Below are 26,101 nucleotides of genomic sequence, written 5' to 3'. Positions count from 1 at the left end.
AAAGGGCTCTACAGTCTCCTACGTATCCACCACAGAGACACTACTCTTGGAAGGCCATCATATTCCGACGAAGAATCATATAAGTAAGAAAGGGAGAACCGGGCCAAGAGGAAGGTGTTTCAAGCCAACCCTGACCAGGAAACCGATCTCCTCACCGTGGAAGAACATGCTGGTTGAGATAAGGTCTCTACAGTCTCCTACGTATCCACCACAGAGACAATACTCTTGGAAGGCCATCATATTCCAACGAAGAATCATATAAGTAAGAAAGGGAGAACCGGGCCAAGAGGAAGGTGTTTCAAGCCAACCCTGACCAGGAAACCGATCTTCTCACCATGGAAGAACATGTGGGTCAAGAAAAGTGCTCTACAGTCTCCAACGTCTCCACCACAGAGGCATTACTCTTGGGAGGCCATCATACTCAAGACAATGAGGGATCACTTAAGTAAGAAAGGAAGAACCGGGCCAAGAGGAAGGTGTTTCAAGCCAACCCTGACCAGGAAACCGATCTCACCGTGGAAGAACATGCTGGTTGAGAAAAGGGCTCTACAGTCTCCTACGTCTCCACCACAGAGACACTACTCTTGGAAGGCCATCATACTCAGACAATGAGGGATCACTTAAGTAAGAAAGGAAGAACCGGGCCAAGAGGAAGGCATTTTAAGCCAACCCTGACCAGGAAACTGATCTTCTCACCGTGGAAGAACATGCTGGTTGAGAAAAGGGCTCTACAGTCTCCTACGTCTCCACCACAGAGGCATTACTCTTGGAAGGCCATCATACTCAGACAATGAGGGATCACTTAAGTAAGAAAGGAGGAAACGGGCCAAGAGGAAGGTGTTTCAAGCCAACCCTGACCAGGAAACCGATCTTCTCACCATGGAAGAACATGTGGGTCAAGAAAAGTGCTCTACAGTCTCCAACGTCTCCACCACAGAGGCATTACTCTTGGGAGGCCATCATACTCAAGACAATGAGGGATCACTTAAGTAAGAAAGGAAGAACCGGGCCAAGAGGAAGGTGTTTCAAGCCAACCCTGACCAGGAAACCGATCTCACCGTGGAAGAACATGCTGGTTGAGAAAAGGGCTCTACAGTCTCCTACGTCTCCACCACAGAGACACTACTCTTGGAAGGCCATCATACTCAGACAATGAGGGATCACTTAAGTAAGAAAGGAAGAACCGGGCCAAGAGGAAGGCATTTTAAGCCAACCCTGACCAGGAAACTGATCTTCTCACCGTGGAAGAACATGCTGGTCCAGAAAAGGTCTCTATAGTCTCCTATGTATCCACCACAGAGACACTACTCTTGGGAGGCCATCATACTCAGACAATGAGGGATCACTTAAGTAAGAAAGGAGGAAACGGGCCAAGAGGAAGGTGTTTCAAGCCAACCCTGACCAGGAAACCGATCTCCTCACCGTGGAAGAACATGCTGGTCCAGAAAAGGTCTCTACAGTCTCCTACGTATCCACCACAGAGACAATACTCTTGGAAGGCCATCATATTCCAACGAAGAATCATATAAGTAAGAAAGGGAGAACCGGGCCAAGAGGAAGGCATTTTAAGCCAACCCTGACCAGGAAACCGATCTCCTCACCGTGGAAGAACATGTGGGTCAAGAAAAGGTCTCTAGAGTCTCCTACGTATCCACCACAGAGACACTACTCTTGGGAGGCCATCATACTCAAACAATGAGGGATCGCATAAGTATTCCTGGAGCTTTAAATACAATTATTAAAATGCAAGACATTCAGGGAAAGAAAGGAGGAAATCAGGGAGAGAATTCTCAACCTTCACGTCGTTGGTTCTGTGGAAGCAAACAAGCGACGAAACCCAAGACGAAATAAAAGGCAGAGTTCTGGTGGTTTAGTTTTTCAATCATAGTTTTTTTATGAAAAGGAATCACACATAATTCGGCAACAAACAGAATGCAAAAAAGGGGGGGTGAGGGGAGGAACCGAAAACATAACAACGACAAAAATAACAACAACAGTGTGGGGAAAAGGGACAAAAACCTGGCTCCTTTCCTCTCGATTGTCTACAAAAATTCCTTGTGTTCCATAGAAGGCAATGGGCAGTTAAGTGCTTTCTATTTAACATTCGCTTAAATCCTCGCTCTCTGCGTCACTTTTTAAAGTTTCTAAAACACTTTGCTCTCACACCGAGTTGCTTCGACACGAGTACAGTACGCAATTTTTTTTTAATTATTATTATTTTGTCTATGTAAAGCAAACGTTTTGGATGTTTCCTGTTCCCTTGCGGTCGCAACAATCCCAACAGGAAATTAAAAAATAGAGGAGTCTAAATGTCAGACCGTGTTTTGCTTTTTGCTTTTTTTTTTTTCTCATATAGGATTTCGTCATTATTATTTTTTTCACAGTTTTTTTTTAAAAAAAATGTTTATATATTTATATATATTTATATATTTATACTTTATAGTTATAATTAAAAAGTCGGACCCATTCTGCTTTTCGCCTTCCTCCTCTTTTCTATCTTTCTCACACAATAAAGTCGGTCGGTTTGTTGGTTTGCTTTGTCTTAGGATACAGAAGGGAAAGGAGAACAATACACAAGTCTTTTGGTGTGGGTGTGTACGTTGAGTGAGTTTAAAAGACACGTCAAAAAGTTTTGTTTGGAAGCGGTGGTGGCCCACGGTACGGGGAAAGGCGGGCAATACAAAGCAGCACCAGTGTGGTTCTTTTAAAAATCGGTCGCGAAGAATCCCAGAAAAGGGTTGGAAACAGAGAAGGATGCCTTTCCCTTGGACCGGATGCCTCGCCGCAGCGTTAAAAAAAGACAATATATATATATAGATATATCTGTCCATGTATCTCCCCACTGTAGTGCCGGAATGGAAACAGTCCAACTTGGGCAGAAACAATCGCGGCGTCTTCGTTACGTCTGTAGTGTAAAAGTTCGTTGGTTTTGTTTTTCATAAGTGCAAAATACAGAATTATTATTCTTGTCCGTTCTCACCTTTGCCTCCTTTTCTGATTGTCCCTGTATCTCGTTCGGGGATGTCCCAGGCCCCGAAATGGCAAAAGGGTTAAGGATGGATGGGTGGTTAGAGGGATGGGTGGGTAGGTGGGTTGGCAAACGTTGCGGGAAGTGGGAATCGGGTGGCGACGGTTGGTTGAGCTGGTCTCGCACCCAGTGCCATGCGGTGCCATGGCCAACGCTTCCCTCCGTGGTAAACGCCACGTGTTTCTGCAAGTGCCATCTTCTCCTTAGTCTTTAGTGGGGGGTCAAGAAGAGGGAAAGGGTCTGGAATATTCTGTCCGGTGCAAAACACTGAGGAGTCTTCAGAAGGTGGTTGGGTCATCAGGTCCAGGCGTGATTGATTGAAATATATATTTGTTTGTGTGTGTGTGTGTTATGTGTATGATAAATATATGTGTGAGATATATATATATATATATATATATATATATATATATATATATATGAATTATATATATATACTTACATATATATATATATATGAATTATATATATGTGTGTGGGTGTGATGTGTATAATATATATATATGTGTGTGTGTGATATATGTGTGTGTGTGATATATATATATATATATATATATATATGAATTATATAAATACATATATATATATATATATGAATTATATATGTGTGTGTGTGTTATGTGTATGATATATATATATGCATGATATATATATGTGTGAGATATATATATATATGAATTATATAATATATATATATATATATATATATATATATATATATATATATATATATCTGGAATATATATATATGAATTATATATGTGTGTGTGGGTGTGATGTGTATAATATATATATATGTGTGTGTGTGTGATATATGTGTGTGTGTATGATATATATATGGGCGTGCGTGTGTGTATATGATATATATATGCGTGATATATATGTGTGTGTGAGATATATATATATATATATATGAATTATATAAATACACACATATATATATATATATATATATATATATATATATATGAATTATATGTGTGTGTGTGGGTGTGATGTGTATAATATATATGTGTGTGTGAGTGATATATATGTGTGTGTGTGTATGATATATATATGCGTGATATATATGTGTGTGTGAGATATATATATATATGTGTGTGTGTGTGTGATATATATATATATATATATATATATATATATATATATGAATTATATATATATGTGTGTGATGTGTGTGTATGATATATATATATGTGTGTGTGTGTGTGATATATATAAATTTTTATATATACATATACATATATATATATATGACTTGAGAAACTGCAAGTTGCTTCTGGTGTGAGAGAATTGGCCATCTGCAAGGACATTGCCCAGGGGATGCCCGGATGTTTGATGTATTACCATCCTGTGGGAGGCTTCTCTCGTGGAGCTGGAGCTGACAGAGGGAGCTCACCTGCTTATCCCAAAATCGTTAAGTCAGCAGTCCTGCCGGCCCAAGGATTTAATCCGTTGCACCACCGAGAGCTCCATATATGTGTGTGTGTGTGTGTGCATATGTGTGTATATATGTGTGTGTTTGTGTGGAAGGGTGTTTTTCTCGAGTTCCTGAATCAGGAGCAGCAAAGAGCCAAACAGCCACTGTCCCAAACACACACCTTGACGGAAGCAAGATCTGGGCTATCCAAGCAGGACCTGCTCACTTACATTCATCTTTAGAGGAGGAAGAAAAGTTTCTCATTCAGCCGCCCCTGCTTGGAATAGAAAGCACCTTATCTCACAAAACCAAGGTGTTTGGAAGGAGAGAGTGGCAGGAAGATGAATCTAGGAATGACACCGTTGAGAGACTGATCTCTCTCAAACGTTAGGATTCTCAACCGTGGCTTCCAAAGTGGTCTCCTCTCCTTCCATCTGAGGACACTTGCAGGTTGACCAAACATCTCCATGAGCATCTCGCTGACTTTGTATAGTTCGTCTTGTGGTTCTTGGTAAGGAAGGAAGGAAGGCTGGGTGGATTGTCCTGAAGGTTTGAGAAGACGTTGAGTTTCCTGAAATATCCTATGAAAGTCTGAACCGTGGGAGGGAAGGTGGGGACGTGCCCAAAGTTCAACTCGATTCTGGCGACGTGGCACGGCAACCCAAAGAAGTTCTAGTTCGCATGAGGACAGATTGCAAACGTGTTTCCCTATTTCGTTTCTGAAAAAAACCATATTTCCCTTCTTTTGCACAAGTCGACCGTTCTGTTTCTGAAATCTCCGGAGTCTCGTTTTGTGTTTTCTGGAACGATGTGACCGAGTGTTAAAACAATCATGCTGTCGTTAAAACAGGCACATACATTTCATTACATCCCATTCTTCTTTGTCGTCGTCTCTTTCTTCTTCCTCCTCTTCTATTAGAGGCGAAGGGTCTTAATCTCAATGCTTTGGGAGGGTGGGATTCCTCCAAGAATTCCTTTTGTTCTTTTTAACAGATGACCGGGACCCCATCTGTGTTGAATATCATGCCCGTGGTGGGCTCGTACGTCCCCGCTAGGTAGTAAAGGTCTTCGCTGTCCTGGTATTTCTTGGTTTTCAGCATCTGCTCGTATTGCTCCAAGTCGACCACCAGACATTTGTGCGAGATTGTCTGGACGTCATTTTCGTCTACGTGGGAAGACTGGTACAGCGCACGCTGGATCAAAAAGGAGAGAAAGACAAAGGGAGAGGTTAGCCGGGCTACGGGGAGGATTTCCTCCCAGGACCAAAGCAGAATAAGACACAACACATCTCCTATTGCTCTCAATCTTCTAAAATCATCAGAGATGAACATGGCATCAACTCTTAATCCTCACACATCTAATGTTCTCCAGCTGACTGGCCCAAAAGTTGCCTCCTCCCTCGTGTCTTCTTGCTGTTTTCTTGGCCTCTTCACATCTACATCTCTCACGCTATCCACTTTTACCAAAAGGTTGGACTCACATACATCTTCTGGAGCAATAATTCCCAACCTTTTCTTGACCGAGGACTACTTTGACCCGGGACCACTTTGACCAGGGACCACTTAACCCAGGATCACATTGGCCAGGGACTTGACAAGGAACTACTTTGATCACGGACCACTATGACCAAGGACCACTTAACCCAGGATCACATTGGCCAGGGACTTGACAAGGAACTACTTTGATCACGGACCACTATGACCAAGGACCACTTAACCCAGGATCACATTGGCCAGGGACTTGACAAGGAACTACTTTGATCACGGACCACTATGACCAAGGACCACTTAACCCAGGATCACATTGGCCAGGGACTTGATGAGGGACCACTTTGACCACGGACCACTATGGCCAAGGACCACTTAACCCAGGATCACATTGGCCAGGGACTTGATGAGGGACCACTTTGACCACGGACCACTATGGCCAAGGACCACTTAATCCAGGATCACATTGGCCAGGGACTTGATGAGGGACCACTTTGACCACGGACCACTATGACCAAGGACCACTTAACCCAGGATCACATTGGCCAGGGACTTGATGAGGGACCACTTTGACCACGGACCACTATGGCCAAGGACCACTTAATCCAGGATCACATTGGCCAGGGACTTGATGAGGGACCACTTTGACCACGGACCACTATGACCAAGGACCACTTAACCCAGGATCACATTGGCCAGGGACTTGATGAGGGACCACTTTGACCACGGACCACTATGACCAAGGACCACTTAACCCAGGATCACATTGGCCAGGGACTTGATGAGGGACCACTTTGACCACGGACCACTATGGCCAAGGACCACTTAATCCAGGATCACATTGGCCAGGGACTTGATGAGGGACCACTTTGACCACGGACCACTATGACCAAGGACCACTTAACCCAGGATCACATTGGCCAGGGACTTGATGAGGGACCACTTTGACCACGGACCACTATGGCCAAGGACCACTTAATCCAGGATCACATTGGCCAGGGACTTGATGAGGGACCACTTTGACCACGGACCACTATGGCCAAGGACCACTTAATCCAGGATCACATTGACCAGGGACTTGACAAGGAACTACTTTGATCACGGACCACTATGGCCAAGGACCACTTAACCCAGGACCACATTGACCAGGGACTTGACAAGGGACCAGGAACCACTTGTCCAAGGACCACTTTGACCCGGGACCACTATGACCAGGGACTTGATGAGGGACCACTTAGACCAGTGATGGCCAACCTATGACACACGTGTCAGCACTGACACACCTAGCCATTTTTGCTGATACGGTGCCGTATGCAGATTGATTGGATGACTAATGCCTCTTGTGGCCAGATTTGGTGTGATTTGGTCCAGTGGTTTTGTTGTTTACTCCATGGGAATTATGCACATGGGAATTAAACATATTATTACTATTATATTATTATTATATTATTTATTATTCATGACTACGTTGAAACTAGAATCGAGAGAAATCAGCGTGGAAACTGCAAGAGGTACCATAGATTGTTGTACATGGAAATAATGGTAGTAGTAAATAGTTTTTGATTTATTAAATACAGTTATATATTACAATTATATATCTTTGTTACTTAAACTATATATACAGTAGAGTCTCACTTATCCAAGCCTCGCTTATCCAAGCCTCTGGATAATCCAAGCCATTTTTGTAGTCAATGTTTTCAATATATTGTGATATTTTGGTGCTAAATTCGTAAATACCGTAATTACAATATAACATTACTGCGTATTGAACTACTTTTTCTGTCAAATTTGTTGTAAAACATGATGTTTTGTGCTTAATTTGTAAAATTATAACCTAATTTGATGTTTAATAGGCTTTTCCTTAATCCCTCCTGTATTTTCCAAGATATTCGCTTATCCAAGCTTCTGCTGGCCCGTTTAGCTTGGATAAGTGAGATTCTACTGTATTGTGAAATTATGGGGGTTTTTTCTCGAAGTGACACACCACCCAAGTCATGCTAGGTTTTTTTGGTGAATTTTGACACACCAAGTGCAAAAGGTTGCCCATCATTGACTTAGACCATGGACCACTTGACCCAGGACCACCATGACCAGGGACCACTTGTCCAAGGACCACTTGACCAGGGACCACTTTGACCAGGGATCACCTTGACCATGGACCACTCTCCAACATTAGTACCAAAAGGGTTACGAATCAGTGTTTGGCCAACTTTAGATTCGGTTTGGTTATTTGGAGTGCTGATCCAGAAAACTGCATTGGATAGATCACATCAGCTCTCGTTTCTGATACAGATCATTTGCCATCTAGTAGTCATCATCTGCCCGCCCACAGGAAACCAAATTTAATAATCTAGAGCTGATGTGGTTTATCCAATGCAATTTTCTGAATCAGATCCCCAAATAACCCCAGGAACAGGACTCAAAACAGGCCTCTCCGGACATCCCCATTGTCTCATCACTAGAAGAGGGTTTTGCCAGACCAGTCGCTCTCATTGCAATGGTAAGACCGTGGACCATATTTTAGTTCTTGAGGACCACAGGTTGGGAACCACTGTTCTAGAGACCGCAACCTTTGCATGACTTGAAATTGTCAGGCATGAAGTCAGGCATGAACGCACCTCCATGAAGTCTTTCCTTTGGCTGGAACCCTGCAGAGCGGTGGAGAGGCTCCTCCCGGACTTCTGATCCCAGCGCTGAAGTCGGGAAGAACAGGCAAAGCGAGGCGGAGGAGACGGAGCAGAGAAACATTGGAAAGAAAGGAGCGAGATTAGCAGGAATCCAAAACAACAACACTCAAATCTTTCGATAAACAAATAGCCTTTCCGACTGTGCCCAGAAGCTGGTCTCGAGGGAAGAATCGATGGTGGAAAAGAAGCAGTGCATTCTGCTCAGTTGTTTAGATTCATTTTACCTTTGTCAACTTGATATGGACACAGAGTCTATTCCCATCCCAATTTGCACTTCCAAGAATTTGCAGCGCTTTATCAGTTACCTCGTGTTTACAATATTTATATGGTGCACTTTATCCAGTCTATTTTACAACCTCTCCGTTTTAATCCATGTTTTTATTAAGTTTTTGTCATTTACTTTATTGGTTAATGTTTAAACTTTTAATTGTGCATGTTTCTTGTCTATTGTTGTGTTTTATATTGCTACTAGCTGTGCCCTGCCACGTGTTGCTGTGGCATTGTCTGGTGGTGTTGGTGAGAACTTGTTGAGGTAGTGATAGTATTGAATGTCTGTTGTATGGTTGTCTTTATGTTTAGTATGCATTTGGTTGTTTGTGTATTGTGAAAGTGGTGAGGGTAGAGAGGATCTATGTCCCTGTGCAGTATTGTATAGTATTTATATGTTGTATGGAAGGGCCTTGAGTCTACACTGCCATATAATCCAGTTAAAATCTGATAATCTGTATCTTATAGGCAGTGTGGAAGAGGCCTGAGGCCTAAGTCTGTCTGTCCCCTGGGCTGAGTAAGTTGCTAGGAGACCAAGTGGGCAGAGCTTAGCCTTCTAACTGGCAGCAATTGGATAAAAAACAATTATTCCTTTCCCTCTAATTAGGACTTTATTTTTCTTTTCTTTTTGTTGTATGAATGTAGAGGCATGGAGGATGGGTTGTGCTGCCAAGTTTAGTGTTTCTGGGATGTGCAGTTTTGTTGTTTTGTCCTAGGCCGAAATTTCATTACCCTTTTATATATATAGATTGTTTTTATTCGGGCTTGGCCCCATGTAAGCCGCCCTGAGTCCCCTTTGGGGAGATAGAGGTGGGGTAGAAAAATAAAGTTATTATCATTATTGATTTATTTATTTATTGCCTTCAAAATGATTCAATGTATGGTGACCCTAAGGAACCTATCACAAGGTTTTCTCGGCAATATTTGTCCAAAAAGGGCTCACTTTTGCTTTCCCATGTGACTTGCCCAGTCTTTTCCAAAAAAAGGTTTTCTGGAACCGAGCAGGGATTTCAACCCTGGTCTCCGGGAGTCCAAGTCTAACACTCAACCCATTATTAGCTTCCTTTGACCCACTGGCTTTCTCATTTGACTTAAGCATTCATTTAATCCACTGGCTAGTTATATTTCCAGTAGTAACTCAAAACGCAGTAACCCAAAACACAGATGTCTATAATCTACAGTGAAATGTAAAAAGGAAAGTATGGTATGTAATGTGTGAGTACTACGTTAGTAATGCAATATTATCTTCTATCTTTGTACATATGCATGTTAAGAACTGTTTATTTACCTCGATTTAACGCTGCGACAGCAATTTTGATTGGTATTAAGTCAACAATAAGACTTTGTCTGGTTTTGATTTCTATTTGACAGAACTGACACTTAAACTATAAATAGGAATAGTTTTTCCATAATACAGTAGAGTCTCGCTTATCCAACGTAAACGGGCCAGCAGAACGTTGGATAAGCGAATATGTTGGATAATAAGGAGAGATTAAGGAAAAGCCTATTAAGCATCAAATTAGGTTATGATTTTACAAATTAAGCACCAAAGCATCATGTTATACAACAAATTTTACAGAAAAAATAGTTCAATACACAGTAATGCTATTTAGTAATTACTGTATTTATTAATTGAGCACCAAAATATCACGATGTATTGAAAACATTGACTACAAAAATGCGTTGGATAATCCAGAACATTGGATAAGCAAGTGTTGGATAAGTGAGACTCTACTGTACCTTTGTAAGTGTTGCTGAGTGTATTCCTTTATGTTAAGAACTATACTAATGTAGTTAAAGTGAATACAGGTAGCGGATACCTAAAGTAAAGTATTCATTGCAATATATACTATTAGTAAACATAAGAGATTCTAGAGGGCTATGATCTACCACTGTTTCTAGTCAAATCCAATTTAGATTTATGTTAATACGACACCATAATCCCCTTCTTTGGCAGCTTGCATAACAAGTGCCACTAAAAGTTGTTCATATAGAAGATAATATTACATTACTAACGTAGTACTCACACGTTACATACCATACATTCCTTTTTACATTTCACTGTAGTTATATTTCCAAGCAGTGAATCCTCTCTGCTAGGATGCAGTATCATGGAAGAGTCCTTATGGCGTTCAAGACAGAAATAAAAAGGGATACGAGCCACATAATAAGTAAACCCTTGCCGTTATTTGGCTTGTGATCATTTCCCTCCACGGCGGAGCCAGAACTTTCCTCTCCCTTTGAATAAGGAAATCTCACGCTTCAGAGGTGCCTACCTTGCCTTCATTGAGCTTCTTCCCAGGATTAGTCTCTTCTGGGTGGTAAAACCACTTCACTCGGACAACCATGTTGTTCCCCCAGGACTCCCACATGCTTTGGATCCGGCCAATGTAAGGCAGGTTGGGCCGCCCAGCCGATAAGAAGACGGCACAATCTCCGATGCGGATGATCTCCTTTCCACGGACGATGGCCTTGTAGAAAAGCTTCCGGGCTTTTCCCTTCATCCCACGCCTCTGTGGAACAGAAGAATACAGGGTCCCGTAAGCTCAGAACCGGTTTCCACATTAGGATGGATCCAAATTCTAAAGCTGCAGACAAAACGCCCAGAAATAGTTTTGCAGATCTTAAATGAAGGTGAGTTGGAATCGACGGGAGATCAATTCTCATCAAATGCCAAAGCTAAGATTCTTTTGACTTAGTTGCCGGGCTTGGCTCAGCGAGCTAAACCGCTAGCTGCAGAAAATGTTTCAATTCTCGTTTCTAAAGTAGGGGGTGCCGGCACTTCGAAATAGAAACTATTTACGATTTTTTTCACCCAAAAATTTCTGATATTTCCGAAAATTCATAATGATTCTAAATGTTTCTAAAATTTGGGGGGGGGGGAATTAACAAAACATTAAGAGACAATTAGAGAATGGGCCAACGATGGTTCAAAATACATTGCTGTATTGTTGCGCCGTGAGACAACGTATCGGAATGCGTCTCAAAAATGAGAACAATCCGATATCAATCCGATATAAGATTCAAAACGATTTTTTGGACATACCTATTGTTAACTGTATAACAGCATTGCATGTTTGCCGTATATGTGCTCTATAATCTGCCCTGAGTCCCCTCGGGGAGGTAGAGCAGAATATAAATAAAGTATATTATTCAAAGAATCTACTTTTATTATGACCTGGCCTACCTCCAGCACAACCACTTTGTGCCTTAGGATGTGTATCAACACTCTACCCCTCAAAAATACATTATTGTCTTGGAGATGACAAAATGATTGAATATGTGAAAATACAAGAATTTTTAGAAATCGAGGGCCACTTTGGGAACCATTTTTCATAAAGGATGTGGGTTTTTTTTTCATATCAAGAGCGACTTGAGAAACTACAAGTCTGACTTGCAGAGGACGTGGTGGGCCCTGTCTACTCTCTTTCCGCTTTCATTTAGGCAGCCCTTCAATGTGCAAGTGGGAGAACAATTCTTTAAAGAGTTATTACATGCTTTTAAAAACACTTCCAAAATGTTTTAATTGCTGTAATTTAGTGTTTTAATGGAACTGTTTTTTTTAATGCTGTTCCAATTATTTGTATCATAAGCTTCTAGTGTATTTTGCTCTTAATGTGTTGTGACAACAGGAGAAGGGTGCGATGTACATAAATGTTAATGTTGTTCTTTGATTGCAACTGCCGTTAACCTACTCTTGCACAGCCAAGGCTGAGAGATCGTGGGAGTTGCAGTCAAATCCTTTCTCACCTGGGTAGGCTTCCCAAACCACTTCCAAAGCTGTCGCGCAGGTAGGAAGGCAGCGATTTTGGGCCTGTTCTCCACGGAAGGCAGCCGCTGGCGCTTGGCAAGCTCCTTGGTGGTGGGCAGGTGGATCCCCTCGCGCTTCTTGGGCCGGTTCTTGTTCCCGCTTGGTTGCTTCTGTACCGCTTGCTGCTGCTGCTGCTGCTGTTGTGCTTGTGGTGGCGATGGTTGAGGCGGTGGCTGCTTGGAACCCGGCGGGTGGGAAGCTGAGCGAGACTTCCCAGCCTGTTTGTCTGGCTTGGACGGCAAAGTTTGCTGGGCAGAAGAAACACCGGGCTGGGATTCAGAGGTCTCGTCGTCCGAGCTACAGGAAGAGTCCTCATCCGTGGTGGTGGAAGAGGAGGAGGAGGAGGAAGAGCTGGAGCTGGAAGAGGAAGAGGAAGTGGAGGAGGAGGAGGAGGAGGAGGAAGAGGAGCTGCTACTGCTGGAGGAAGAGGAGGAGTTTGACGAAGACATGGGCGTGGAAGCCCGCGAGCTGGCAGAGCTGTCATCTTGGGCACCACCGCCGTTCTTCTCTGCCTCTTCTTCCCCTTCAGACTCCGAACTGCTGCCACTGCTGTTGCTTTCGGATTCGTCTCCTGCTGGCTCTGCTTTGTCTTTGTCCTCGTGATCTTTGGAAGATGAAGGATTCTCTCCAAACTTGCTGGAAAACTTCGGGGCAGAAGCTTCTCCACTGCCAGCTCCTTTGTTCCTTGAAGATTTCTGCTTGGCGTCGGCACTTGCAATGGGATTGTAGCTCATTCCCAGGATGTTCTTGGTGTCCCTCCTGCCGGCCAAGTTTGAACTTCCCAGCATCCTCATGGCCTCTTTTGTCTTCTTGGTTTTGGGAGACATGACCCCCTCATGGTCTAGCTTGATCAGGACCTCACTGTCAGGGATCTTCCTCTGGGCTTTGGCCGTCGACCCAAACTCCTGTGATTCCTCGGAGGACTTCCCTTTCTTTGATTTGACTTTATGGGAAGAGACGTCGGAAGAACCGAAGGCCCCCAAGATGCCGGAGAGCTCAGTGTACTGCTCATTGCCACGAATGCTGCTAAACACTGGTGACTGGAAAGAGGACTGAGATGGACTGTGCAGTTTGGCTGAAATCTTCATCTTGCTGCCTTTACTCTGGTGTTTTTCTTCTGTGGGATCTGGAGAGGATCTGGCAGGGACTGGTTGTGTTTTCTTTGAGCTTTTCACAGTCTGCTTGCAAACAGCCTTTTCGGGCAGATGAGAAAGGTTTGCAGGTATTTCCTCCTGGTTTGTTGGTTCTGTTAGGATGCTTTCTTCTGGGAAACAATTAAAAAGCAAATCAATGCAACAAAGAAATAAAAACACAATTTGCAATATTCTAGGTTTAGAAAACTCTCCTCAAAATATTACATTATTACCTATGGAAAGGGCAAGTGACTGAATAGAGAGGCAATCCAAATGTGAGCTGCTCCAAATGTGACCCATGGGGAGTGCTCTTGAAATGTCTTACTGACATCCTCCATCCCAAGAACATCCTCATGTTTTGGCCCAACACTTAAAAACACTCAAAACCACATATTAAGACATTAGATGCTATATAAATAATGTTAACGGCTTAAATTCGCCTAATAAACGGAATATAACCTTTAATCAACTCAAGAAAGGCAATTATGATATAGTAACTCTCCAGGAAACCCATATCTCACAGAAACATGTAGCTAGGCAAAAAAGTTTATGCTGCAGCCCAAGAGAAGAAGGGAGGAGTGGTAATATATGTGAATAAAAATATCTCAGATAAAATAGCTTTTAAAGACCTGGAAGGAGGAATAATAGGTATTAACCTAACAATCATTAATCAGAGTTTTACTATGCAGTATCAACGTACCAAATGGACCCAAAATTGTTTTTGTGAAAAATTTAAAAGATTTGATATTAGGCCAAGAACTTGATGGTTTAATTATATCGGGCAATTTCAATGGGGTCATGGACTTTGATTTAGATAAAAGTGAACCTCAAAAGAAGACAAAAAAATAAAACCACGGGGAAACTACCTTCATCCATCACTCATTTGACACAGGGATTCAATCTCCAAGATATATGGAGAATCTAACACCAAGAGCAAAGAGATTATACTTTCTATTCTACCCTTGTGTCTTCTCACAGCGTTCCCAACCAACTAAGATGGGCTGTGGTGTTTATACCAGTTTTCTCCTTGTTGCTTGGTTTTCTCCCACGTCCTTTGCCTTTTGAAGTGATCTCCTCTGATTCCATCCCAGTTCCTTCTTTTCCTTCTCCAGTATCCTTGCTGGATTTGCGGCTGCGTCGTTTCATGCTGGGAACCAAGAGGGCCGGAGAAGGCTCGGCACCTGGAACAGTCAAGAACCTTTCTTGCATTGTGCTCCTTGACTCTTGCTCTTCTATCTATCTCTTTCTCTCATGCAAATACAAACATTACCGCCTCCCGAATCCATCTGAGATTTACTCACAATAGAATTTCATGCAGAAATCCCCATCACAAGCAAAACATATATCAGTGAGTTCTGTCGTGGCTCCTATTTACAATGCCTAGTTTCTGTAGCTGCGGCCTAAAGATGGGCAGAGTTGTAGGCCAATGATTCGAAGGTTCTTGAGATGTTTCGAACTTCAGAATCCATGCTGAATTGGACCCTTAGAGGGAAGTCCAAAACATCTTGAGCACCCAAGTGTGAGAATGACTGTCAATGCTACTCAAAGTGGGTGTCATTGGACTAGTAGAAGTCCCTGAACCATCGCAATTTGTGTGCAAGGCCTTCCCTTGGGGCATGAGAACTATCTCTCTAACCTTCTATGTAGTCAACTAATTCCAGGGAAAAGGGAAGAACTTGGAAGGAGTGAGAAGGACCTCATTCTGAAGCATTATACTAGAATGAATTCCAAGTACAAAAAAGAGATGCCGTTGGGAAGAGTTCTACAAATGCTGGACTCACACTGGATCTTGTAATCAGTTGGAAGAAGCCGGATGTGAGATAAGGGGATCCGCCCGGTGTCGCCATCATCGAACTCTACGGTGATCAAGTCTCCATCCTCCTCCTGATCATGAGCGCCTAGAAGAGGAAGAAAAGGAATCAGAAGAGAGAACAGAGAGAATGAACACCTACACACACTTGGTCAGTTATGGTACATAATAAATACACATTGAGCATCCTTTTCACCAAAATGCTTGGGATGAGAAGTATTCTGTATTTCAGATTACAGCAGAACTTGGAATGGCTATTTGTGTATACGGAGCCCCCAGTGGTGCAGCAGGTTAAAGCACTGAGGTGCTGAACTTCTTGACCGAAATCAAGTTCGAATCTGGGGAGCAGGATGAGCTCCCATTGTTAGCCCCAGCTTCTGCCAACCTAGCAGTTCGAAAACATGCAAATGTGAGTAGATCGATAGGTACCACTCCGGCAGAAAAGGAAAAGGTCTCACCTCGGACAACCGTTCCGGGATAGAGGCAGCGGTACTGTTGACTCCAGTAGGCAGCGATTCTTGTGCCTTCGGGCAGGAACCGCACCGAAGGGGGTTTCACGTCAATGATCTGCATGGAAGGAAGTGTCAGTCACTGGTTTGCCTAGGAGTACAACTTCTCTTCATGAGCAAGACGGTAGAATAGGTCAAGTTGGGAAGGGGCTGTGCTTGGGTTTGTACATCCAAATGATTTGTGTATCCATAACAACAATGAAACTAGGCGAGGGAAAGTGTTTTGGGATGGTATGTATCACTTCTCGAAGTTGGGCCCCCCATGTGCTGGGTTTGTGTTGCGCCCAATTCCCGGAGAATTAGGGACTTACCGCCTCTTGCAGCAGCTGCTCCAAGCAATAGATGTGGGGCCGATTCCCGCGCTCTCCTTCCACCACCACTCGGTATCTGAAACGTACAGACCCAAAACGCAACAGTGAAGTAGGAAGAGAAGAAGGAGGAGGAGGCTGAGAGACATCGAGATGTAAAACAAAAAAAACAAAAAAGAGGAAAACGATCAGAGAGACATTTCGGGCCGTTCGGTGTTGCTTATTTCTCTAGCAAACAGTTCCTTCATATCGGTATCTCTTTGTCTTTGGTGCCAAATGACAACTGACCCCAAATCGCTGTCCCAGAAGTACATGTTCGCCAAATCAAGGAGTCTTATCAAGATTGCTAATTTGGATCTGAAAAGCAGAAGTGCTGCCTTGCTTAATAAATAAAAATGGATTAAATATCTACATCAGTGATTCCCAAAGTGGGCGCTACCGCCCCCTGGTGGGCACTGCAGTGATCCAGGGGGGCGGTGATGGCACCCATTTGGACACAGGGGAGGGGCCAGAGGAGGGGCGGGGCCTCTTCCCAAGAGCCTGAGACAGGGCTGAGAATCTATCCCTCTCCTGAGGCGCTTGTTGGGACACAGAGGGCGGAGCTAGGGAAGGGGGCGGGGCCTCCTTCCAAGAGCCCGAGACAGGGCTGAGCCTCTATTCCTCTCCTGAGAGGCCAAGGGTGGGGCTAGCGGAGGGGGCGGGGCCTCTTCCCAAGAGCGTGAGACAGGGCTGAGCCTCTATAACTCTCCTGAGAGGCCTTTTAGTACTAAAGGGCGGAGCTAGGGAAGGGGGTGGGGCCTCCTTCCAAGAGCCCGAGACAGGGCTGAGCCTCTATACCTCTCCTGAGAGGCCTTTTAAGACTAAAGGGCGGAGCTAGGGAAGGGGGTGGGGCCTCCTTCCAAGAGCCTGAGACAGGGTTGAGCCTCTATACCTCTCCTGAGAGGCCTTTTAAGACTAAAGGGCGGAGCTAGGGAAGGGGGTGGGGCCTCCTTCCAAGAGCCCGAGACAGGGCTGAGCCTCTATAACTCTCCTGAGAGGCCTTTTAAGACTAAAGGGCGGAGCTAGGGAAGGGGGTGGGGCCTCCTTCCAAGAACCTGAGACAGGGCTGAGCCTCTATACCTCTCCTGAGAGGCCTTTTAGGACTAAAGGGCGGAGCTAGGGAAGGGGCGGGGCCTCCTTCCAAGAGCCTGAGACAGGGCTGAGCCTCTGTATACCTCCCCTGAGTTGCTTGTTAGAACACAGGGCCGGGGTATAGAGGTTCAGCCCCATCAGGCACTTGGGACAAGGCCCCGCCCCCTCCTCTAGCCCCACCCCCTGTGTCCTGGCAGGTGCCACAGGACATAGATAGAAGCTCAGCCCTGCCTCAGAGCTCGTACCTCTGCCCATCCCAGTCCTGGCTGTCGATTTGTGGCCCCGCCCACCTCCCCTCACAGCCCTGCATTTCGGACTAGGAGGGAGGCTCAGCCCCGCCCTCTTGAGCAGGAGCCACGCCCACCCCTCTAAGCCATGCCCCCTTTCCATATATATACATATGTGCCTATATACATATATATTATATAATATATAATATTATAATATATTGTATATGCATATAATAGTAATAATATTGTTTTGTAATACAATATAATACTAATAATAAAATATAATAATGTTAATTGCATATTATATATTACATGTAATATTACTAATAATATTACAATATATTGATATAGTACAATATAGTAATTTATTTTTTTTGTATCAGGAGCAACCGGAGTTGCTTCTGGAGTGAGAGAATTGGCCGTCTGCAAGGACGTTGCCCAGGGGACGCCCTGATGTTTTGATGTTTTACCATCCTTGTGGGAGGCTTCTCTCATGTCCCCGCAGGGAGCTGGAGCTGATAGAGGGAGCTCATCCACACTCTCCCTGGGTGGGATTCGAACCTGGCAGCTTTCAGGTCAGCAACCCAACCTTCAAGTCATGAGGCTTTTATCCCCTAGGCCACCGGAGGCTCCTGTATAGTAAATTATTGCCAGTGTTGTGCTATGCTAATAATATAATATTGTATGTAAATCTAATTTGTAAGCCGCTCTGAGTCCCCTTCGGGGTGAGAAGGGCGGGATATAAATGTAGTAAATAAATAAATAGGTTTTTTTTCTGGAAAGGAGTTGGTAGGCCAAATAAGTTTGGGAACCACTGATCTACATCAAGCGCTATAAAGTCAACTGTCTCATTAAAAAAATTAAGACCTAGATCTACAATGTCACTACCGTGTTTCCCCGAAAATAAGACAGTGTCTTAAATTAATTTTTGCTCCCAAAGATGCACTAGGTCTTATTTTCAGGGGATGTCTTATTTTTCCATGAAGAAAAATTCACATTTATTATTGAACAAAAAATGAACATTTATTATATGCTGTGCAGTAATTGTAATCACAAACAGCATAACCAGACAAACTGTGAATCCTATCAAGAATTTCTTGTTACTACCATGTACAACACTCTATGGTACGTACATTTACCGATCCTGTATGCTCTGGTGTTCTGTTCGGTGGGCATGCTTCCAAACAAAAACTTTGCTAGGTCTTACTTTCGGGGGAGGCCTTATATTTAGCAATTCAGCAAAACCTCTACTAGGTCTTATTTTCAGGGGAAGTCTTATTTTAGGGGAAACAGGGCAGCAAAGGGCTTCTTTTTTCACACAATCTGCTGAACTGGGCCATGAAAATATAAGGAACCCCATCTAATGCATATATAATGATACAAAGCAAAGTGGGGCTTCTGTGACTATGCAAAAAAAGCATTTGATGTACATTGGAGCTCTGGATATATCCATTCGACTCTCTGTCCTCCCCTCCCTGCATGTCCCTTTAACTTACATGTCCGGAGAGTGGACGGTCTTCACGTGGCCGGCGTAAAGCAGCTTGTCGTCCATGGGGATCAAGACTCGAAGGCCGTCCTTCAACTCGTCTTTGTCGATAATGCAAGACCGGGGGGCTGGGGAATTGCAAAGAACATCAAGTATTAGCAACACTTTCAGGGGAGGATAAAATGGGCCAGGCTATATGGGCATATACCGTATATACTTGAGTATAAGCCCGGTTTTTCAACCCTTTTTCAGGCAATCTGCTCGTCTCTCACCTGGAGTCAGCGGCCGCTCCAGAAGCACATTCAGTGGCATATTTTCATCCTCGGAGAAACTACTGTCTTGGTTTGGCTCAAAATCCTCCTCCGCGGCCATGCTCTGCATGAGCTTGCTGACGGCACCTCCTTTCCCTCGGTTCTGGGAAGCAGGGAGGAAATAAACATAAATTTATTCGCCAAAAACATCTCCACCGAAGCCCACTTTCTTGGCTGTAAGTATCATACGGCACATCCCGGTACCTGCTGGGGTTTGGTTCCAAAATCCATGTTCAAGTCCCGTTATATGTAGTAGTTTAGTAAAACAGTGTTCCTTATAGAAAATAATGAACAACTGAAACGAGCGGCAGAGAAATCTTAAGGATCTGTGAACTGATAGAAGCCTACAGCGTGGTCTGCCTTAAATATTAGCCTAGCATTTAGCACGTGGCGGAATAAATATTCGCCTTGTTGGAATTCCCCTCCAATATTTTCAAGTCATAATTGGTTGACTTCACGGATGGAGAACCCATGGGTACACAGGACTGACTGTATTTCAAACATAGCTCCTCTTGGGTCGCTGTGAGTTTTCCAGACTATCTGGCCATGTTCCAAAAGCATTCTCTCCTGACGTTTCGCCCACATCTATGGCAGGCATCCTCAGAGGTTGTGAGGTCTGTTGGAAACTAGGCAAGTCCATACCCTTCTCTGGATGCATTTACACTATAGAATGAATACTCTTGAACCCCACCTTAAATACTATAGTTCCATACTATGTGGTCCTGGGAGTTATAGTTTCCCAAGATGCATACCCTTCTCTGGGTGCATCTGCACTGGAGAATAAATGCAGTCATGACCCATTTTAAATGTTGTTGTTGTTGTTGTTGTTGTTATGATTATACCATGTCTCAATGCTGTGCAGTTCTGGGAGTTATAGTTTCCCAAGATGCATACCCTTCTCTGGGTGCATCTGCACTGCAGAATAAATGCAGTCATGACCCATTTTAAATAGTGTTGTTGTTGTTGTCGTCGTTATTATTGTTGTTGTTGTTTTTGTTATTATTATACCATGTCTCAATGCTGCGCAGTTCTTGGAGTTATAGTTTTCCAAGGTCCATGCCCTTCTCTGGGTGCATCTACACTGTGAAATGAATGCAGTTGGACCTTACTTTAAATACCGTAGCTCCAACTGAGTAACACAGATAGATTTAACAGGGTGATGAAGGTAGGGAAATCATCTGAGTATGACTTAGCTCTACTCTGCCAAACACTCTCCTGCCTCAATGCGATGAAGTCCTTAGAGAGACACAAACACTAAAGGCCTGTTCTCGTGAAGTTTCTGGTGAGGCTAAGCATGTGGCATCCATTTCTTGAGAATGGAGGTCACGGAGCCATAAATAGATGCTATCGGTTTGATTCAGTTGCTCCATGAAGACATTTATTTACCGTATTTCTATTCCGCCCTTCTTTCTCACCCCGAAGGGGACTCAGGGCGGATCACATTATACACACATAGGGCAAACATTCAATGCCCATAAACACATCAAACAGAGACAGACAGATGCAGAGGCAATTTAACCTTCTCCTGAGGGGATGTTCGATTCTGGCCACAGGGGGGAGCAGCTGCTTCATCATCCACACTGACGGCACTTCCTCATTCCAGGTCGTAAATTAGTTAAACTTGCCTCCCCACTTTTTTTTTATAAGTGGTACCTTATTTCCTACTTGATAGATGCAACTATCTTTCGGGTTGCTAGGTCAGCAACGAGCAGGGGCTATTTTTTATTTTTAATTGACGGGTGCTCACCCCGCCACGGGCTGGCCTCGAACTCATGACCTCATGGTCAGAGTGATTTATTGCAGCTGCTGAACAGCCTGCGCCACAGCCCGGCCCCATCTGACCATGAGACACAACCAACTGGTTGCGTTCTGTGTCCTGAGCGCTTACCTCTTTCTTCACCTCTTTAGTCTTGGCCTTGCCTTTGCTCTTCTTGCCAGAGCCCAGGGAGCTGGCCAAGCTGGTGCGGAGGTCTGGCGGAGAGCTGGCCATGCCCGGCGGGGAGAGCGAGGAAGAGGACGAGGAGGACGAGGACGAAGAAGAGCAGAACGGACCTTCTTTGTTCTTCTTCTTCTGCACAGACAGAGAAAACAGGCAAACATTTGGTCAGTAATTCTTGTAAGATTGTTAGGAGGAAGGAAAGTAGATAGACAGACAAAATCGGCAAGTGGAATGAATGGGAAATAAGAAGTTGGGCAAGTGTCACTGGCAATCCAAACGATCCCCACTGCCATGCCTGGTAACTCATGGTTCACATGGTTCATTCCAGTTCATTTTTATGATTCTAAAGGTAAAGGTAAAGGTTACGTCCAGTCACGTCCAACTCTGTGGGTTGGTGCTCATCTCCATTTCTAAGCCGAAGAGCCGGCATTGTCCATAGACATTGTCCCGGGATTTGAACCTGGGACCTTTCTGTCTGCAAGTTCAGCAGCTCAGCGCTTTAACACACTGAGCCACCGGGGGACCTTTTATGATTCTAGTGCTGTGTTATAACTTGTGTTTTACTAATGTTTGTTATTTTTATTTTTTATTTGCACATGGTTTCTGTTATTCGGTGTTGTTTTATGTTTGTTATTGTATTTGTCTGGGCATTGGCCCCATGTAAGCCAGCTCGAGTCCTCCAGGGGAGATGATAAAAAGGTAAAAGTAAAGGTTTCCCATAACATTAAGTCCGGTCATGTCTGACTCTGGAGGTTGGTGCTCATCTCCATTTCTAAGCCAAAGAGCCGGCATTGTCCATAGACACCTCCAAGGTCATGTGGCCACTGGCATGACTGCCACTGGCACGACTTCCCGCTGGAGCGGTACCTATTGATCTACTCACATTAGCATGTTTTCAAACTGCTAGGTTGGCAGGAGCTGGAGCTAACAGTGGGCGCTCACTCCGCTCCCGGGATTTGAACCTGGGATCTTTCAGTCTGCAAGTTCAGCAGCTCAGCGCTTTAACACACTTCGCCAGCGGGAGACCTTTTATGATTCTAGTGCTGTGTTATAACTTGTGTTTTAGCAATGTTTGTTATTTTACTTTTATGTTAATTTTTAATATTTATTTGCACGTGGTTTCTGTTATTTGATGTCACATCCTTCTACAGGGTTCAGATAAAAACTCTATTTTAAAACTGACCCTTTTCACACAAAAAGCGCTGGCCATCCGCGAGAAGATGGAAGTGGACAGCTGTGATATTAATGCCAATAACAAAATCCAAATTTAAAATTTTACTATGGACAAGCCACTAGTTTTACTTACCCTTGTCCCCGCTTAAACCTTACCTTAAGGGAATAATTAATCTTAATTTTAATCTTTTTATTCTGTACTTGCACAACTACCAAGGAGTGGGTTAGTAGGCTAGTAGGCCAGGATGCCTTGTTTTTACATGGTTTTACTGTTTTACATGATTTTACTGTATGTATGGGTAAGGGTGTACGTTTTGTATGTTTTACATGTTTTGATATGGTCAAAACTGACTAATCAATAAAGAGTTGTTGTTGTTGTTTGATGTTGTTTTATGTTTGTTATTGTATTCCAAAGGTAACTATTTCTTACATGACATTTTAAACAGTCCTTAGAAATGTACCACCTTTGGAACAATGTATACTGAAATAAGTATGTATGGCAAAAATAGTTAATTGTTACGATGTATCAAAAAGAAATTTTAAAAAATCAAAAAAAAATGTTTCTTATTGTATTTTCCTGGGCATTGGCCCCATATAAGCCGCCTCGAGTCCCCCAGGGGAGATGGAGGAGTGGTATAAAAATAAAATTATTATTATTATTATTATTGACACAACGACGTTGTATGACACAGCAAACAAGATAGATATGCTGGATTTCGTATCACAAAATCACAAGTCGAACACTTCCCAAGTGTCTAGGACTGTGTGATTATTATTATTATTATTATTATTATTATTATTATTATTATTATTATTATTATTATTTTATTATGACACAGCAAACAAGATAGATATGCTGGATTATTATTATTATTATTGACACAACGATGTTGTATGACACAGCAAACAAGATAGATATGCTGGGTTTCGTTTCACAAAACCACAAGTCGAACACTTCCCAAGTGTCTAGGACTGTGTGATGTATTTTCGGATGATGCGTGCAGATCCCAGTCGGGTGGCCTTTTGCAGTTGGCAGATCGTAATTTTGTCAATGCCTATTGTTTCCAAATGCCGGCTGAGATCTTTTGGCACGACACCCAGTGTGCCCATCACCACTGGGACCACCTGAACTGGTTTCTGCCAGAGTCTTTGAAGTTCAGTCTTGAGGTCCTGATAGCGGCTGAGTTTTTCCTGTTGTTTTTCGTCAATGCGACTGTCACCTGGGATGGCAACATCAATGATCCAAACCTTGTTCTTTTCCACAACTGTCATGTCTGGTATGTTGTGTTCCAGAACTTATTATTATTATTATTATTATTATTATTATTATTATTATTATTACCTTGCTGAGTTCTTTCCGCTCCTTCCCTTTGCTCCCCTCTTTCTTGGGGCTCATGGAGGAGGTGCTCTTCACGCAGCGGCCCGTTTTGGAAACGGAGTTGGAGCCGTTGGCCGTGGCCGGGGACAAGACGGGCGAGGACATGGTGGCATCGTGAAGGAAGATCCGCTCGCTCCTCCGCCGGGTCCAGAGATCGTCGTCACTCACTTCCAGGCCAAACTCGAAGGGCAGGTCCTTGGGGGACTTGAGCTTCTTCAGCTTCCGGCTCTTTTCGGGGACCGACTTGGCCTTGTCCGTGCTTCCACCCGGAGCCGGATCCATGGTGATGACGGACTGGACCGCCGTGGCAGCACTTTGGTCCAGAAGGCCCTTCTTTCCACGGAGCAACCCGGAGGGAGATTTCTTCCTGATCTTCACCTCGCTCTCCGAGTCCGTGTACTCAAACTCTGTTCCTAAATGCAGAACAAAGAGGAAAACAAAGGAATCAAAAGATGTCTTCTTGAACTGGATTATACCATCTACTCTGTGGTTTAATAATAATAATAATACAGTAGGGTCTCACTTATCCAACATAAACAGGCCGGCAGAACGTTGGATAAGCGAATATCTTGGATAATAAGGAGAGATTAAGGAGAAGCCTATTAAACATCAAATTAGGTTATGATCTTACAAATTAAGCACCAAAACATCATGTTAGACAACAAATTTGGCATAAAAAGTAGAGTAGAGTCTCACTTATCCAACACTCGCTTATCAAACGTTCTGGATTATCCAACGCATTTTTGTACTCAATGTTTTCAATGCATTGTGATATTTTGGTGCTAAATGCGTAAATACAGCAATTACTACATAGCATTAATGTGTAATAAACTACTTTTTCTGTCAAATTTGTTGTATAACATGATGTTTTGGTGCTTAATTTGAAAAATCATAACCTATTTTGATGTTTAATAGGCTTTTTCTGAATCTCTCCTTATTATCCAACATATTCGCTTATCCAACGTTCTGCCGGCCCGTTTATGTTGGATAAGTGAGACTCTACTGTAATTCAATATGCAGTAATGCTACGTAGTAATTACTGTATTCACGAATTTCGCACCAAAATATCATGATGTATTGAAAACATTGACTACAAAATGCGTTGGATAATCCAGAATGTTGGATAAGTAAATATCTTGGATAATAAGGAGAGATTAAGGAGAAGCCTATTAAACATCAAATTAGGTTATGATTTTACAAATTAAGCACCAAAACATCATGTTATACAACACATTTGGCAGAAAAAGTAGTTCAATATGCAGTAATGCTACATAGTAATTACTGTATTTACGAATTTAGCACAAAAATATCATGATGTATTGAAAACATTGACTACAAAAATGCGTTGGATAAGCGAAGGTTTATGTTGGATAAGTAAAACTCTACTGTACTCTCGACTTATACTGGAGTCCATGTTTTCCCAGTTTTTTGTGATAAAATTAGGTGCCTCGGCTTATATTCGGGTCGGCTTATACTCAAGTATATACGGTATTAGGAAAATCTTTACTGCCTTTTCTAAACTCTGAAAACTCGGAACAGGTGTGTGAAAGTCCTGGCAATTGGGCGCCAGGAAACTCCCTCCGGCAAGCCACACAAGGCAAGATTTTAGTGCAATTAAATTAATGTTGGGAGACAGGGACCTGCGAGAGACCTGATGGAGCAGGTAGGCAAGATAAGCTAAAAATAGGCGAGCCTCCCATGGAAAGACATCATTTTCCATTCCGAAGCTCCCCATAAATCCCATTATCATTTAATACATATTAATAGCGGGGTTTATAAAGGGAGCCTTTTACAGCCCTGCCTGACTTGGAAAGATGTTGCCCTGGGGGCGCTTTGGCAGCCACCGGCACGCCCGGGAATTGAGAAGTGAGGTTTCAATTATTCATCGAGCGCAGGGTGGTGATGGTGGTGGAGAGACATAAAGGGAGGCAGAGCGAGACAAAAAGGGTCCCAACTCCAGCCTCTTCATTTTTTGCAGGATCCCCTTTCTGCC

At 43.4% G+C, this 26,101-nt stretch overlaps 1 protein-coding gene across 5 annotated transcripts in view; it reads right to left on the bottom strand.

The window, feature by feature from the left end:
- Window positions 1-1,869: 1,869 nt before the first annotated feature.
- tnrc18 (trinucleotide repeat containing 18) overlaps window positions 1,870-26,101 on the bottom strand; it is a 101,070-nt gene continuing 76,838 nt past the window's right edge. For 4 of the 5 annotated variants that reach the window (XM_062964626.1, XM_062964627.1, XM_062964623.1 and 1 more), the window contains 12 exons: window positions 24,073-24,521; window positions 21,507-21,689; window positions 19,580-19,721; window positions 19,318-19,435; window positions 16,464-16,539; window positions 16,102-16,210; window positions 15,615-15,731; window positions 14,850-15,014; window positions 12,640-13,964; window positions 11,166-11,402; window positions 8,554-8,628; window positions 1,870-5,641 (listed from right to left, as the gene is read on the bottom strand). In XM_062964626.1, the coding sequence (XP_062820696.1) occupies window positions 5,435-5,641; window positions 8,554-8,628; window positions 11,166-11,402; window positions 12,640-13,964; window positions 14,850-15,014; window positions 15,615-15,731; window positions 16,102-16,210; window positions 16,464-16,539; window positions 19,318-19,435; window positions 19,580-19,721; window positions 21,507-21,689; window positions 24,073-24,521 (3,203 nt within the window). In that variant the 3' untranslated portion in view covers window positions 1,870-5,434. The remainder of the gene's footprint in view (window positions 5,642-8,553; window positions 8,629-11,165; window positions 11,403-12,639; window positions 13,965-14,849; window positions 15,015-15,614; window positions 15,732-16,101; window positions 16,211-16,463; window positions 16,540-19,317; window positions 19,436-19,579; window positions 19,722-21,506; window positions 21,690-24,072; window positions 24,522-26,101) is intronic. The other variant, XM_062964625.1, reaches the window with a different exon arrangement.

Source organism: Anolis carolinensis, unplaced genomic scaffold, assembly GCF_035594765.1.
Source record: "Anolis carolinensis isolate JA03-04 unplaced genomic scaffold, rAnoCar3.1.pri scaffold_13, whole genome shotgun sequence".
Taxonomy (NCBI): Eukaryota; Metazoa; Chordata; class Lepidosauria; order Squamata; family Dactyloidae; genus Anolis; species Anolis carolinensis.
Note: the sequence above shows the minus strand (reverse complement) of the source record. Positions and strands in the feature narration are given on the sequence as shown.